The sequence below is a fragment of the Galeopterus variegatus genome, unplaced genomic scaffold (assembly GCF_000696425.1).
Source record: "Galeopterus variegatus unplaced genomic scaffold, G_variegatus-3.0.2 Scaffold18, whole genome shotgun sequence".
Classification (NCBI taxonomy): Eukaryota; Metazoa; Chordata; class Mammalia; order Dermoptera; family Cynocephalidae; genus Galeopterus; species Galeopterus variegatus.
In genome coordinates, this window is record NW_007726129.1 from 801865 (window position 1) to 816041 (window position 14177).

A 14177-nucleotide genomic window follows, 5' to 3' on the forward strand; every position below is an offset into this window, starting at 1 on the left:
CGGGGCCCGGAGCAGCACAGGAAGACTTTTCCGTCGCACCCGGCGCGCTCCCACAGTGCTCCGCGACAGCCGCTATGGAAGCCGGCAGGACAGCTGTGCTCCGGGTGAAGCGAAAGCGTAGCGCGGAGCCCGCGGAGGCCCTTGTGCTCTCTTGTAAACGCCTCCGGAGCGACGAGAGCGAATCCGCTGACCAGAAGACGCCAGAGAGTCTGGGGAGACCGGCGGAGAATAATGTCTTCCAGTTGGTGGCCACCGTGTGCTCCCAGGTATGGGGCGGGGACGGAGCCTACGTGGAGGGAATCTTAAGGCTCAGCCGGGATGAAACCAGATCCCGGACCCTCTCACGAACCTCTCCTTTTGCCGGCCCTCTTCTCTGCCGCCCACCTAGGAGGAGCCAGTCCAGCCGCTCCTGCGGGCAGCCCTTCGCCCGTCCCAGGGCAGCCAGCAGCGTATCCGCCGCGATCTCCGCTCGTCGGCTCGGGAGATTCGGCAGGAGGGCCGCTACCGGGTGATTTCCAGCCGCCGATCCTTGGGGATCACCTCTGGCGGCCTGGAGTCCGAATACACGCTGGGGAGCCCAGAAGCCGCCCGGGACACAGGCTTCCAGCTGTTCGATCTGGTCCACGAGGAGGGAGACTCAGAGGCCGCAGCCGCGGGCTCCTGCAAAGTGAGTACGCACCCAGAGGCGGCTGCTGGGCTTTTCCTGACGATAGTGCCAGGAATCTGGACCCGAGAGCAGCACACAGTTAGGAGGCAGGCAACACACAGTTTCAGATTAGGGATGGATAATCTATCCGGCGTAATGGTCTCATTTTACATATTTGGTTATTCATTCAATATGTATTTACTGAGCGTCTACTATGTGCCAGGTATTCTTAGATTCTGTGGATTCAGCACTGAGGACCTAACATTCAGGTAAAGGAAAGAAACAGTAATCAATGTCAGATAGCGTTAAGGGCTGCAGGGGGGAAAGAGTGGTGCCATTTCAGTGAATGTTATTTCACTGAGAAAATGACATTTGAGTGAAAACTTGAAGAAGGTGAATGGCAGGGCATTGTGGATATCTTGGGGAGAGGCCTTCCAGAAAGAGGACCTGCGAATGCAAAGGCCCTAAAGGCAGGTGTTTGCAGGGTCAGTGTTCCTGTAGTCCATTGAGCTGGGGGAGAGTAGTAAGGAATTTGTGGGGAGGATGCCTACTAGACGCTGTGGGTACTTGTAAGGACATTGCCTTTCACCCTGACTGAGATGGGGGACTCACTGGAGCAAAGCAGAGATAGAGCAAATAGGAAAATTGATCAAAGGGAGGTTAAGGAACCAGTCCCTGGGTAGCATATCAAGTTTGAGGCAGATTTAGGTCTAGAATATGTCTTCTCACATTTAATCCAGTGCTTCTTCCACTACATTACATTTACTGTTTGTTTTGTTCTTATTTGAAAAAACAAAGCCTACAACATGCAGTAAAACCACAGAAGTAAAACATTCTCAATGTAAGGTATGCCTCGTCCTGATAAACATTTTAAAAAGTTCACTCATTTTAATCATTTTTCAAGTTTAAAAAAATAATTTTAATTCAAAATGAATCAGCTAGCAAAAATATTTAATCATGGTGCCATTATAACTGTATAGCAATGTGGGTGTGATGTCCTTAGCCACATTTTTCAGCAAAACTAAGTCCAGACTGATTCATGAGTTACAAATTTTTAAAAGTAAACCAATGTTCAGTGGAATCAAATCAATTAACTAGTTCGTTCAATTTTATAAAAAACCTGGTAGATAAACTGATGAAGGACATAAACAGACACTTTCCCAATAACACAATACAGACTCTAAACACATCAAAAATGTTTGCACAGAGTAATTATTTTAAAAATATGATTTTAAGCTTAAAGCATACTTGAGGTTTTTTGCCCACTAGACTAGCAGGGAAAAGGTAGTTGGTAATACTGTTAGCAAGTCTACGATTAAAAGGGTAAGCAATTGTAGCGATTAAAGTTGGTGCAAGCCTGTTGGAAAACAGCATGGCTTTACAAATCAGGAATCCTAAAATAGCATGGGGCCTATTTTTAAAATATATAAATTTGTTATTGTTTGTATCTAAAGCCATCCAAAAATCTAAAAGAAACTTTAAAATTAATGACAGGATTTCTATGCCACATTACATTGGGTTTCCCCTTAAATTGACATCATTTAACACCGAGGTCAAGGGTTTGGATACCCATACTGGCCGGCTGCCAAAAAAAAAAAAAAAAAAAAAAAACTGATATCATTTAAATTTTAAGCAAATAAAGTACCATTTAATAGGAAATCTAAAAAATTAGATAAGTATCCCACCCCCAAGATTTATCTTAGGGAAATAATTCAGCAGGAGCAAACAGCTATAGTATTAACAAAAGCTACTGTTAGTTTGCAAAGTATTGTCAAGTACTGTGCTAAGTACTTGTTATACTGTCTTTTTTTTTTTTTTTTTTTTTGGTGGCTGGCCTATACAGTGATCTGAACCCATGACCTTGGTGGTATAAGGCTGCATTCTAACTAACTGAGCTAACAGGCCAGCCTATCTTCCAATTTACTCATTTAATCCCCACAAAAATTCTATGAGTTAGATACTTTTATCCCCATTTTTCAAATGCAGGAAATGACACATTCATTGCAACACTGTGTGTGGAAGCTAAAAATTATATCTGAGAAATTGACATATGTAACTGGACCATTGAAATTGACGACTGTGAAGATTGGCAATCATTTTTCTCTTAAAAGCAATATATGTTTACTATAGGAAATTTGGAAAAATATAGCAAAGTATAAAGTAAAAGGGAGGAGTGGATCACCCATTTTACCCCCATCCCAAAGGTAATGAGTAAAACTGGTTTATTTACTTCCGAGTATAAAATTCTATGTCTGCCATTTTTCTGTATTGCAAGTCTTGTAAATATTTTAATGGCTGCATAATTTGATGGACTGAGGATGGGGACTTGTGAGTTGGAGCCAGAATTTTCCTCATAAACAGCTTTGAGTTTGCTTAAGAGGCCACACAAAAACTGACATCTCTAGTTCCTTTGTGAGGTCTCCCCTGTCTGCCTTGGCTATGGGACATTCTTCACTTTCCCCTGCATGGTGTGTGGTTTGAGCTACACAATCTCCTGTGATGAACCTGTCAAGAGGGCACATCTGCAGCATATTCCCCTGGTTTCCAAATTCACTTGTGCCGTGAGGTTCCTGGATAACACAGCCTGTCGGCACTGGAGCACATCTTACCTGGGCCACTTCTATACTTGGGCATTCCACAAGCTGTTCTTTCTAGCAGACAGATTATAGTTGAGTCCACTCCCAGCTTGTGATTAAAAGCAGGATGTCATGTAGGCCAAGCCAAAGGCTGGGCGATGGTAGTGGTCACCAGGAATTACCTGTAGGCCTCTATCAGAGGCCACACAAAATTCAGACCCATTTCAGGGTCAGCCATAGAGGTGCTGCTCTGGGCCTATGGATCCTCAAGGGGGTAACATCATACCAAAGGAACTCAGAAAAGATCTGTAAAAGCAGGTCTAACTCAGAGCTTGGAAGCAAGACTGGCCAGCTCTCTGGCCCTCCCTTCTCAGGCCAGTCTTCCCATACGGTCTTGTGTCAGGATAGCAGGAGGCTATCTTGTAGGTTTCTATCTCAAAAGAACTACATATTAATTTTACAGAGATTCTTGATGTTTTAATTTCAATTTCATGGCTAATTGAGACTATTAGTCCTTGGGGATAAGAATCTTGAATACAACATAGAGAACTGTAGGGAGCCTTCCTTCACCCAACTCTTAGGTTCCTCCTGTTGGGAATATCATGTTTCCAGTCATACATGTATCATGTTTTCTTTATAGACATCTGACCCAGATGTGATCCTCTGCAATTCTGTAGAATTGATCCGTGAGCAGTTAACTGTGTCTGAAGATGGACCAGGAGTTGGGCCCCAGGAGGAACAAAAGCATGATGACTATGTGTATGACATCTACTACTTGGAGATGGCCACTCCAGGGTGGATTGAGAACATCCTCTCTGTGCAGCCCTACAGCCAGGAGTGGGAGCTGGTAAGGGGCCCATGAGGAGAGGGGGCATAAGGCAGCCTAAGCTTTTTCTCTAGTCAGATGTTTTGCCTTCCTGGCCTCTGCTCCTGATCAACATCATCCTTGCTTAAAAGGGAACATTTATTCTAAATGCCTTTTAGGAACCTGGGTTTAGTGCAAGGAATTTTGGGAAAGACCATCAAAACTAATAATTTTTGCTCTCAATGAATTTTTTTACAAGGTTTGCAACATCTTTATTATTTATAGCTACCCACTCTCAGGAGGAGAATATGTAGTGGCTTACAATAAAGTGAAGACCAAAAAAAACCCAGAGATTCTTAATGTCAATGAGAACAAAAGTGTTTTTTTTTTAAATTACATCTTAGAAGAGGATAAAAGCTTGGATGAAGAAAGCTAACATCCACCTAAAAGCTAACATTAATGTAAAATGAATAATGAGAAAAGTGAAGGTGGCACCTAACTGTCACACTCACATTTTAAGAGAAGCACCTTATCCTGTACCTGCACTAAAACCAGAGTTTCATAGTCAGGCACCCACCTTGGGGAGAGCAAAGCATTTTATTTTGCTGTTTACAAGCTCTGCTTTTTGGGTGGGGCAGGGAGGAGGGGGGCTGGACTGTACGGTAACCTTGGTGTCATATGGCTGCACTTTAACCAACCGAGCTAACCAGCCAGCCCCAGGCACCCATCTTGGACCACTGCATGGCCCTTCCTCTTGCCTTCCTGCAACATTTACTCTTCAGCTTTTTTTTTTTTTTTTTTGGTGGCTGGGCAGTACCGGGATCTGAACCTGTGACCCTGGTATTATAAGGCTGGGCTCTAACCAACTAAGCTAACTGGCCAGCCCCTACTCTTGAGCTTTGTTCTGACCTTTGGCCTCACCCATAATCCACATAATCCTTCTCCTACCTGGTTGCCCTTCAGGAATTTGAATATCGCTGCCATTATCTGCTCAGAGCTGTCACTCCTTTCTACCCTGCATTCCCTTCTGGTGGCGTTCAGCTTATCCCACCAGACATGTGGTGTCTGGAGCTAGACTCTGAGTGGAGGAGAGCTACTGTCTCCCTCCCTCTCATAGCCTAAGATCACTACAGTCTCCTGTGCAGCAGAGTCAGACTAAAATCCTAGTCGGCCTCTTTTTCGCATGGCCCCCTTACATGACATCTTCCGAAGATGGCATGCTAATAGCTTCCCCCAATGAGTATAACCTTAGAGGTTTTCAGTTAGACTCATATTTGTGTTGAGACGTGCAGGTGAATAATGATGAAGAACCAGAGGACATTTATGAAGATGAAGATGACGAGAACAGTGAAAATAATTGGCGCAATGAGTACCCAGAGGAGGAGGAAAGCAGTGATGGAGATGAAGATTCCAGAGGTGGGTGATAGCCCCAAATGGGGAGGGACTGATAGGATCCAAGACTGAGGTGTAAGTGTAGTTGACAGGTACATCCTAACTGGCTTTCCTTCTCTGCCATTGAGTTCTAATTGGCCAACCACATGCTGTTAGAGCTGTAGGGGACACAAACACTAATGTTTCCAGGGAAACTGCTGCAGGGATTAATGTCAGTCAAGCCTGGGTTCAAATCCTTAGTTTTGTCATTGCCTAACTATGGGTCTTCGGCAAGTTACTCCACCTCCCTGAGCCTCATTTTCTCTCCAGAAAATGAGACAATACTGCACCAACTTTAGTGGCTGGGATTAGATAAAACATCTAGCTCATTGTCCCTTTCCATGTTCCAGTCAAGAAAGTATTGAAGAGAGGTTCACCAATAAGAGTAAGCCCAGGGTTTCATGAGTCAGTTATCTGACATCTCTAGAAGTTGCTGCATTTACATGTGTTTTGAGAAAAATGCAACACAGACATGATACCTGGGGGAAGAGCAAGGAAAGATGCCCTGGCAACACAGTTCCTGTGGTGACTATGTTCTTATAAGTGCCAACAAAAAGAATTTCTTGGTGTGTAATAACGGAGGAACAGTTGATCAAACAATGGAATATTCTGTTGGGGAAATACCAATAATATGTTAAAAGGTAAGAGGAGAGTTTCAAAATTATTTATAATATGACTACAACTATTATAACAATAACAAAAAAATCCTATACTTAGGGGCAAGTGACAAAATACTTCAGTGTTAAAGGACTTGGTTTAGATGGTAGGAATACAATTGTTCCTTTAAAAAAAATTGTTCTATATTTTAAGTTTTCTTTATTGAGCAGGTATTATATAATGGGGAACAAGAAACAAAACTTTTTGAGAAGGGAATGGGTTCTGGTGGTAGCCTAGAAAATCATACAGTTAGAGTCCATTCCTAGTATCTCGTTCTAGGCTCTGATGAATACAGCAGCCTCAGTGAGGAGGAAAGAGGCTGCAGCAGACGACAGATGTGGAACAAATACCCTTTGGATGTACAGAAGGAGTTTGGCTATGACAACCCCCAGGACCTGGATTCAGACTGATGGTCTTGTGATATCCATGAGGTTCTACCACAGGCCCTTGAGAACTCTGTGACTACAGTGTCTTCTGACCTGATGACATCCTCTTAGGTTTCCTAGCTTAACATGTAGAAGCAAAAGCATATCCAACAGCAATGAATGCTCCTTTAGCTTTTTGGCCCAGGCATTTTTCCTCGCACTCCAATTCTCCTCCTACGCTAAAGCCACAAGGGAAGAGAGGCTCCTGTTTTATCAGCAGTAAGATTCTTTTTTCCCATACTGCCAGGCTGCCTGCCTCCAGCAAAACTGTTCCTTTTGATAGAGGGAATCTAGAAGGGCTGCAGTGGGTCCCTTGTAGCAGCACAGCTGGACAGTAATGGCCATTAGGGCAGCAAGTACAGTCTCTGAGCTGTGAGAGGTTTTGGTTACTAGTTGTCTCTGCCACCCCACTTCCAGACTCTGATAATGACTGTAAAAATTGCTGTCTTCCTTTGGCAGCAGTGCCAAGAACAGAATAGATATGAATGTGATACTCCGTGTTTAGTAAAAACTAACTTTGAACATGGAAGCAAGTAAAACCTCCTTTAAAACCTTGGTTTTTTTTGTTGTTGTTTTGGGCTGGCCGGTAAGGGGATATAACCTTTTAAATCCGAATATCTTAGGTATTTTCCCACTGTACTTGCTCCCACAAAAAAGGGGGGTTAGTGAGACAGAAGTTTCAGAATTGACCTTAGACACTAAGGACTTAAGTGAGGAAAAAGAATGCACATCCCGAAGTTGGCTTTCCATTGAGAAATGTTTACTATTTACAGCACTCACCAAAACCAAACTGCTATCAACAGGACCAGTTTTGTTACCAGAACTTATATCTCTTAAGTAAACTCTGTCCCTACTCCTTTCCAAACTACTGCTGCCTTAACTCTGAGTTGGCATTTACTCTTCTAGTGTAAAATTTTCCAATAGAACTTCCTGCAGTGATAAATATGTTGTATGCCTGCGCTGTGCAGTAGCAGCCACTAGCTGCATATGGCTGTTGAGCACTTGAAATGTGATTAGGTGCAACTGAGAAACTGAATTTTTAATTTTATTTCATTTAAATTTAACTAGCTACATGTGGCTAATAGCTATTGTAGCAAACAGCACAGGTCTAAGTAAACAATACACAGAACCTTTAATTCAAGGTGTGACCTCTTGGCCTGTGATATCATGTGCTAAGGTGAATTACACAGGGAGATTCTTCCCACCTCATTTAAAATTTCATGAGTCTCTACTTCTCCATCCTACCTCCATCCATTTTTTCACTTTATGTCCATTTTATAAGCCTTTACCTACATTAGTTCCTATCTAAATGGTGTTGTTAAACCTGCCAAAGTGATTAAATTCAGTGAGCTCAGGCCCTACTATTACAGCTAATTAAAGTAACAAACTTAGTTTTCCCATCTTACGTATCCACAAAGGTTCAATTCAGTGTTGCAAGTAACATGCAGCAACTTACATGTCTAATACTAGTAATCTTAGTCTCCTTCCGTAGGCACAGAAATGAAGGATTAAAAACCAATCTGTGCCATTATAATGTGCTCACCGCTGTATATGTACTCATTAAATTTTGCCAACATTAAAGAACTGACAGCTTCACAAACTGTACCCATTGCAGAAAGGATTAGCACACCAGGAGAAGGATTTAAGGAGACAAACAACAAAGACCTGGTGGAATTTAATTCTGTCATGAAGCTGGAGTGCTGTAGGGAGTCTCTGGCTTCCCTCCCACAGAAGGGTTCCTGGGAGAAGTCTGTATCCAGCCCAGAGGGGAAGAATGCTGTCACCATCCAGTAATGAGAAGAGGATGGCATGGCTCACTAAGCCAGTACTAGGGCACCTGGAGTGTGAGGCCCTTGCTTCCTGTAAAAGCCACTGGGAGGCAGCACATTCCTGGGACTAGCCGGTTATTGGTGGAGAAAGCTAAAGCTAGGGTCAGGGATCATCAAGACAAACACGCTCTGCTTAAAGGATTAGCTCCAGAGGACCCCTAGTACAGATGCCAGCTTGGCTCAGTCAGGAATCATGTTTATATAGTTTAGGCAAGTCAACCTTTGCACAAGACTCCCTGTTGTCAGGTAGGAATTTGCTATGTAAATCCCCAACCCATGACAGTATGAATGTCCCTCCATGTTCTCACAGATGCATGCCCTGAACCAAAAGCTACTGTAATCATGCTCCCCTAAATCTTTATTGAGCAAGTATATGGCCAAGGTTAATCCCTTGTCTGGGATTGGGGCCAATTCAGTTTGGGGGAGAAGAATGGTTGGAAAAGGAGATTGCCTCAGTTCTTGTCTTTACCATTAACCAATTCCAAAACCTAAGGACATGGGGTGTACCAAGCCAGCAGGTTCTTCTGGGCTCAGGATGACAGTGTCTGGGGGCATCACAGAATAGCTGTACAATCCAATGCAGCCATCCTGCCCACGAAGGAAGATCTATTAGGCCAAATCTGCTGTTCTGGCCTGACCTGGGTGCTGAAGCCTAGCCTGAGCACCAGAATTGTTTCCATTCATGCAGTCTGCTGAGGAGCCAGATTGAGGTTGAAGCAGCTTTTCTCCCAGTCATCACTGATCTCCACTGGGAGAAGATAGAAGTCCCAGTAGTACCAAGCTCTTCCTGAGACTGCAGCCCCACCAGACCTCAGGAGCAAGGAGAGGCGGGCTGGAGAGGAGTTCACTATCCTAATGACCCACACCAAGGCAGCTCAGAGTGTAAACAAAGCCTGGTGCCAGGGACAGAAGAGGAGGATGCAGCCTGGTGTGAGGTTTTCAGAAAAGACCACTTCTAGCACCAAGGTGGGCTTGCTTGGGTCTGCACAGCAGTCCCTCACACCAGCCCGTACAGAGGAACAAGCTATTTGATGACTTGGGTCCATGAGAAGTTCTCCAAGCCATTGACAGCTGAAAGAATTCAGGTAATCCACCTGAATTCCAGAAGTTTCAGCCCTCTTAAAGTTCACATCAGAAGTCCAGAGATTTACTTTCTATCAACTAAAAACTAAGGTCTCAAGTAAAATAAAGGATTATCCTTCAAAATAGCAGTATCACCAGACTTCTGACTCATTAATTTGTTCATTTGTCCTTGTTGGACCTGAACCAGGTAATTGTAGCATGTGACCTATCTATATATTGAAGTGTACCAGGTACGTGAATAAAAAAAATCTGTAAAGTTTACCTTTGCAGGTAAGACTCAACAGAAGATTATACTAAACTAAGCACAAAATCTGTGGTCAGAGTATGTGACCCACCATCACATACCTCTGAGGGCAGAGGGACTCGGTTTGGGGTACTTTGATTTTTAAACACAATCAGCCTATTGTGTCCTATAGAAGAATGAACACTAATGCTTTGCTAGAATTGGTGTTCTGGATTAAATGTCAATAATTAATGAAATACTTTCCCCAGGGAAGGATTTTGAGCCAGAGGAAGAAATGGTAGCATTTTAGGCCTCTATAGTCAGGTGCCTGGATCTGGTCAGAGGAAAACTTCCCATAAAGCAGCCCCTCTGTAGGGACTCCTGGTTCAACCTCAAATATCCAATTCAGAAACCAACCATCCATAGCTATCAACGTAGCACTCCCTCTGCCCCCACTGCAACTTACCAAGGAAGTGTTTGTCAGGGTTGCACTTACCCTCCAGGAGCAAAACTAAAGGACCATTCCCCAGCTCCCCAACCTCCCCCCATCCCCTGAAGTCCTCATCTTCAGGCTGACCCCAGACTCCGAGTCTCCTCCTATAGCTTACCAATGAGATTGAGCATTGGCCCTGCACCCCCTTATATAGTGTGGGTCAACAGGCTCCTTTAATCCAGGAGGTTTGGGACCATAGTCTTGTTATTTGGACTTTGGTAGCTGTGGCCAGCCTTCCAGGCCTCAGGGGAAGTCAGCTGTGGCCTCTAGTCAGTTTTCCTCTCAGTCTTTCTCTCTTCAGCTACATCTAGCTCAGTCAGGACGCAAAAGCAAAGCTGCTGAGTGACTTTGGTGATAGCAGCTAAATGAAAATAGAGAAGCACAGGATTTAGCAAACATTTAGCTACAGCCCCAGCCTGAACACCACAAGGTTGATTAAAGAACATCTGTGGCTCCCTCCCCACCTGTCTCTTGGGTACTCTGTGCCAGGCTTTGCCCCTCACCCCACAACGAGCCTCACTGTCCTCTGTCCCACGCCCAACCAGAGTCTGATGCTTGACTCCTTGTCTTCCGAGGTGGATTGCATTGTCAGGAGGTAGTGCTTAAATCCCAAAATAGGACACTAAAGTTAGAACTAAAGTGATCATGTCAAGATCAAAAGAAAAGTCATGTGGAGCAGACAGATCTCACGGCCTCAACCAAATCACTAGTATGGGGGGAAACTGTTAGCCTCCACCCCCACCCTGCAGGCACCTGTGCACACACAGCCAATGAGTGATGAGGCAAAGAGAAGCTTACCCAGGACATTCCGAATAAAGAGTGGCCTCCGGGACTCTGGCAGGTAAACACCCATGAAGTAGACAGGGACCCCAGAGAAGGCGATCCCAATGCCAATGAGAGAATTGATGGTGTCACTGATGAGAGGCACAATCACCAGAAACACGGAGCATGTGCAGAACACGATGGGAAAAAATAGGCTCAGCTGAAATGGAGAAGGGTGAGAGATTAAATAAGGTAAGATGAAGGAACAGGATATGGGCAAGAAGACATTGGGGAGATGGCCCGACCCTCCTAGTCTGCCCAGAGCTGCTGACCTTGAGAGGCTGGGGTCGCTCGGGCTCCTTCCAGCGAAGGTAGAGCTGTCCAGCAACAGACAGGCCCACAAAGAACCAGTAGCTGAAGCTGAAGTAGTTGATGAGCAGGAAAACATCCTCCACGATGAGGTAGATGAGTGTCATAGTGCACTGTGGGAGGATGTGGGGGAGAAGAGGAGTGAGCATTGTTACCACCAGCCTACCCCAGGAGATTCTGCCATCCAGCAGTCAGTGCTGGATCTGATTTAGCTTCACCAGATCACCTCTGGTTCTTTTCCTTGACCCCTTAGCATCACATAGGTCCATTCTCCACATGAACCTTCCAGGTAGCATCTCTCCCTCTTCTGTTGGGGCTCTTCCTATACTCAATGCCTCCCTTCTTGTTGCAAACACTTCAGTAACAAGCCAGACTCCTTTCCCCTTCTTTTTTTTTTTTTAAGATGACCAGTAAGGGGATCTTAACCCTTGGCTTGGTGTTGTCTGCACCATGCTCAGCCAGTGAGCGAACCGGCCATCCCTATATAGGATCTGAACCCGTGGCCTTGGTGTTATCAGCACCGCACTCTCCCGAGTGAGCCACGGGCCGGCCCTTCCTTTCCCCTTCTGATGGCAGACACTGAGGCCTTCCTCACTTCAATGCACCAACCTCAACAAGAATCACTCTGTGCCCTAGGAAGGTGCTTAGACCTGGGTCCCATACCTAACATACAAATGGGAGAAATGATTCTAGAACTATTCACTGTCCTGGGGCCTCAGAAATTCAGACTGGCAAAATGGATCCATCCCCCTCCAGGGAGAGATATGACAGAATTTGCCCTCTGGAACAAAAGAATCCTAGAGGACAGGGGTCAGGGACTAGAGTCCTGGGACAAGGTCAAACTTCAAGAAGGTAAAATTCTCCCTACCTATCTTTTCACTCCAAATTATCAACAAAGAATTTAAAAAGAACACTGGCCAGTTAGCTCAGTTGGTGACAGTACCGTGTTATAACACCAAGGTCAAGGGTTTGGATCCCCATACAGACCAGCTGCCATAAATAAACAATAAAATAAGATAAAACAAAGAGTCAAGGGAGGACCCTATATTAAGATAAAAGTAGAGTGGTAAGTAACTAACTTAAAAGACAAGATGTCAGATCTCCCCTAAAATTATAAATTCAATTCTGTCCCAGTCAAATATGAAGAGGATTTTTCTTTTTTTTTTAAAAGATGACCGGTAAAAAAAAAAAAAAGGGCCGGCCCGGGGGCGCACTGCTACAGTGCGCCGCTTGGGAGCGCTGCGGCACTCCCGCCAAGGGTTCGGATCCCACATACAGACCGGTTCCGCTCACTGGCTGAGCGAGGTGCAGGCGCAACACCGAGGGTTGCGGTTCCGTTGCCGGTCCTGGTCCGGTACGGGTGCGACACTGAGGGTTGCGATCCGTTGCCGGACATGAAAAAAGACAAAAAGGAAAAAAAAAAAAAAGAAGTATGTTTGTATAAAAGACATTTTAAACAGTTTCCTAGCTGTTTTTGTAGGCACACAATAGCCTGAGAAGTATGGTTTTTGAGGACAGTGGGTAATATGAAACTTGTGTTATCACAAGATGAAAATATTCTTTCCTAACATCACAGAGCTCCAATACTTTACTGAGTATATGGAGTTAAAATTCAGTCAAGCATTTTCAGGGGCTTTGCAGATATTCACACAGAAGGAAAAATTCCTCCATGGGCAGTTGTGAACTAACGAGGAAAGATCTCCTTACCCAAAGACACAAGGTAATCACAATTATCCAGCATCACATCCTTATACAAGTTTCTCTAAGAGGATTTTTCTATTATTTTGACAAAATGATACCAAAGTTCATTAAGACAAATAAATAAATGTGAGAATTGCCAGGAAAATTCCAGGGGGATAAAAAAACAAGTACCCTCAGTCCCCCTAGTTTTCAGATATTCAGTATAAAGCTAAACTAATGAGGCTTGGTGTTGATGGGGAGGATTAGTTGAGATAATACATTTAAGGGGCATACAATTGTACGTGGCACATATTAAGAACCCTAAAAAAATTACCTACCATTATCTTTACATGATAAAAGTTTGAAAACTGGAAAAATGGATTGTTCAATAAATGATATTGGCATAGCTGGCTGGCCTTTTGAGAAAAAATTAAGTAAATCTCTATCTTATTCAATACACCAAAATATAAATTCCTGATGAATCCAAAATTTAAACTTAAGTAACAAAATCATAAAAGAACTAGATGATAAGAAAAAAATGAACTGTTTTTCCAGTCTTGGAGGAGGGCTTTTCTCAGGGTTCCTGTTATGTGATCTATAACGACTTAGCACAAAATAGAAATAGCACTGCACAGGTATGCCCAAACCCCACACTGCCCCGGCACAGCTTACATTGAACAATAAAGCAGGGATGGGTGTAAAACGCTCAACATGGATCATGGACAGAAGGTCCGGGAGGTGACCCTCACGGGAGCCCACAAAGAACAACCTGGAAGGACAAGAATTGTGTCAGCAGGATCTTTTACTCAGCCACACAGCCATACAACTCACTCAGACAAACTAGGCTCTGAGCTCCAGAAAAAAGCAGCAGACAGTCTCAAGAGCATCCCATGCTCTCTATGCATGCCCAGCCCAACCTACCCTTCCTTTATCCACAGGTGTCTCCAACCTCTTCAACCATGGGCACCTCACCACTACCCAAGAATGCCCCCCCGCCAATGTTACCCACTGACAACCCCAGGTCCTCCTCAGCTAGAGAACCCACCATCACCTACAGATACAGACACTCCTACTTCTCTCAACCACAGATACCTCATCAATATCCAACAGAGGACTCACCCGGCTATCACCCCCACTGGCACCCCAATCCACCCCATCAGGGGTACTTCCATTCTGCCATCCCACAGATTCATAGCTA

At 44.4% G+C, this 14177-nt stretch overlaps 2 protein-coding genes across 2 annotated transcripts in view; one reads left to right on the plus strand and one right to left on the minus strand.

Annotated features, from left to right (window-relative positions):
• The first annotated feature begins 70 nt into the window (after positions 1 to 70).
• SLC7A6OS (solute carrier family 7, member 6 opposite strand) lies at positions 71 to 7096 on the plus strand. The gene is made up of 5 exons (XM_008567128.1): positions 71 to 266; positions 389 to 667; positions 3863 to 4069; positions 5320 to 5443; positions 6395 to 7096. The coding sequence occupies exons 1-5, from the start codon at positions 75 to 77 to the stop codon at positions 6523 to 6525; spliced, it is 933 nt and encodes a 310-aa protein (XP_008565350.1). The 5' UTR covers positions 71 to 74; the 3' UTR covers positions 6526 to 7096.
• A 1085-nt stretch (positions 7097 to 8181) lies between these two features.
• SLC7A6 (solute carrier family 7 (amino acid transporter light chain, y+L system), member 6) overlaps positions 8182 to 14177 on the minus strand; it is a 32036-nt gene continuing 26040 nt past the window's right edge. Inside the window, exons 7-10 of the mRNA XM_008567137.1 lie at positions 13652 to 13748; positions 11263 to 11412; positions 10967 to 11150; positions 8182 to 10529 (exon numbers count right to left, since the gene is read on the minus strand). Of these exons, the coding sequence (XP_008565359.1) occupies positions 10435 to 10529; positions 10967 to 11150; positions 11263 to 11412; positions 13652 to 13748 (526 nt within the window). The 3' untranslated portion in view covers positions 8182 to 10434. The remainder of the gene's footprint in view (positions 10530 to 10966; positions 11151 to 11262; positions 11413 to 13651; positions 13749 to 14177) is intronic.

What these genes read in the sequence shown, in the direction of transcription:
- SLC7A6OS (XM_008567128.1), top strand. Translation starts at nt 75, where the DNA reads ATGGAAGCCGGCAGGACAGCTGTGCTCCGGGTGAAGCGAAAGCGTAGC. An exon ending in CAGCCGCGGGCTCCTGCAAA is followed by an intron (nt 668 to 3,862) that starts GTGAGTACGCAC and finishes TTTTCTTTATAG; the next exon opens with ACATCTGACCCAGATGTGAT. An exon ending in ACAGCCAGGAGTGGGAGCTG is followed by an intron (nt 4,070 to 5,319) that starts GTAAGGGGCCCA and finishes TGAGACGTGCAG; the next exon opens with GTGAATAATGATGAAGAACC.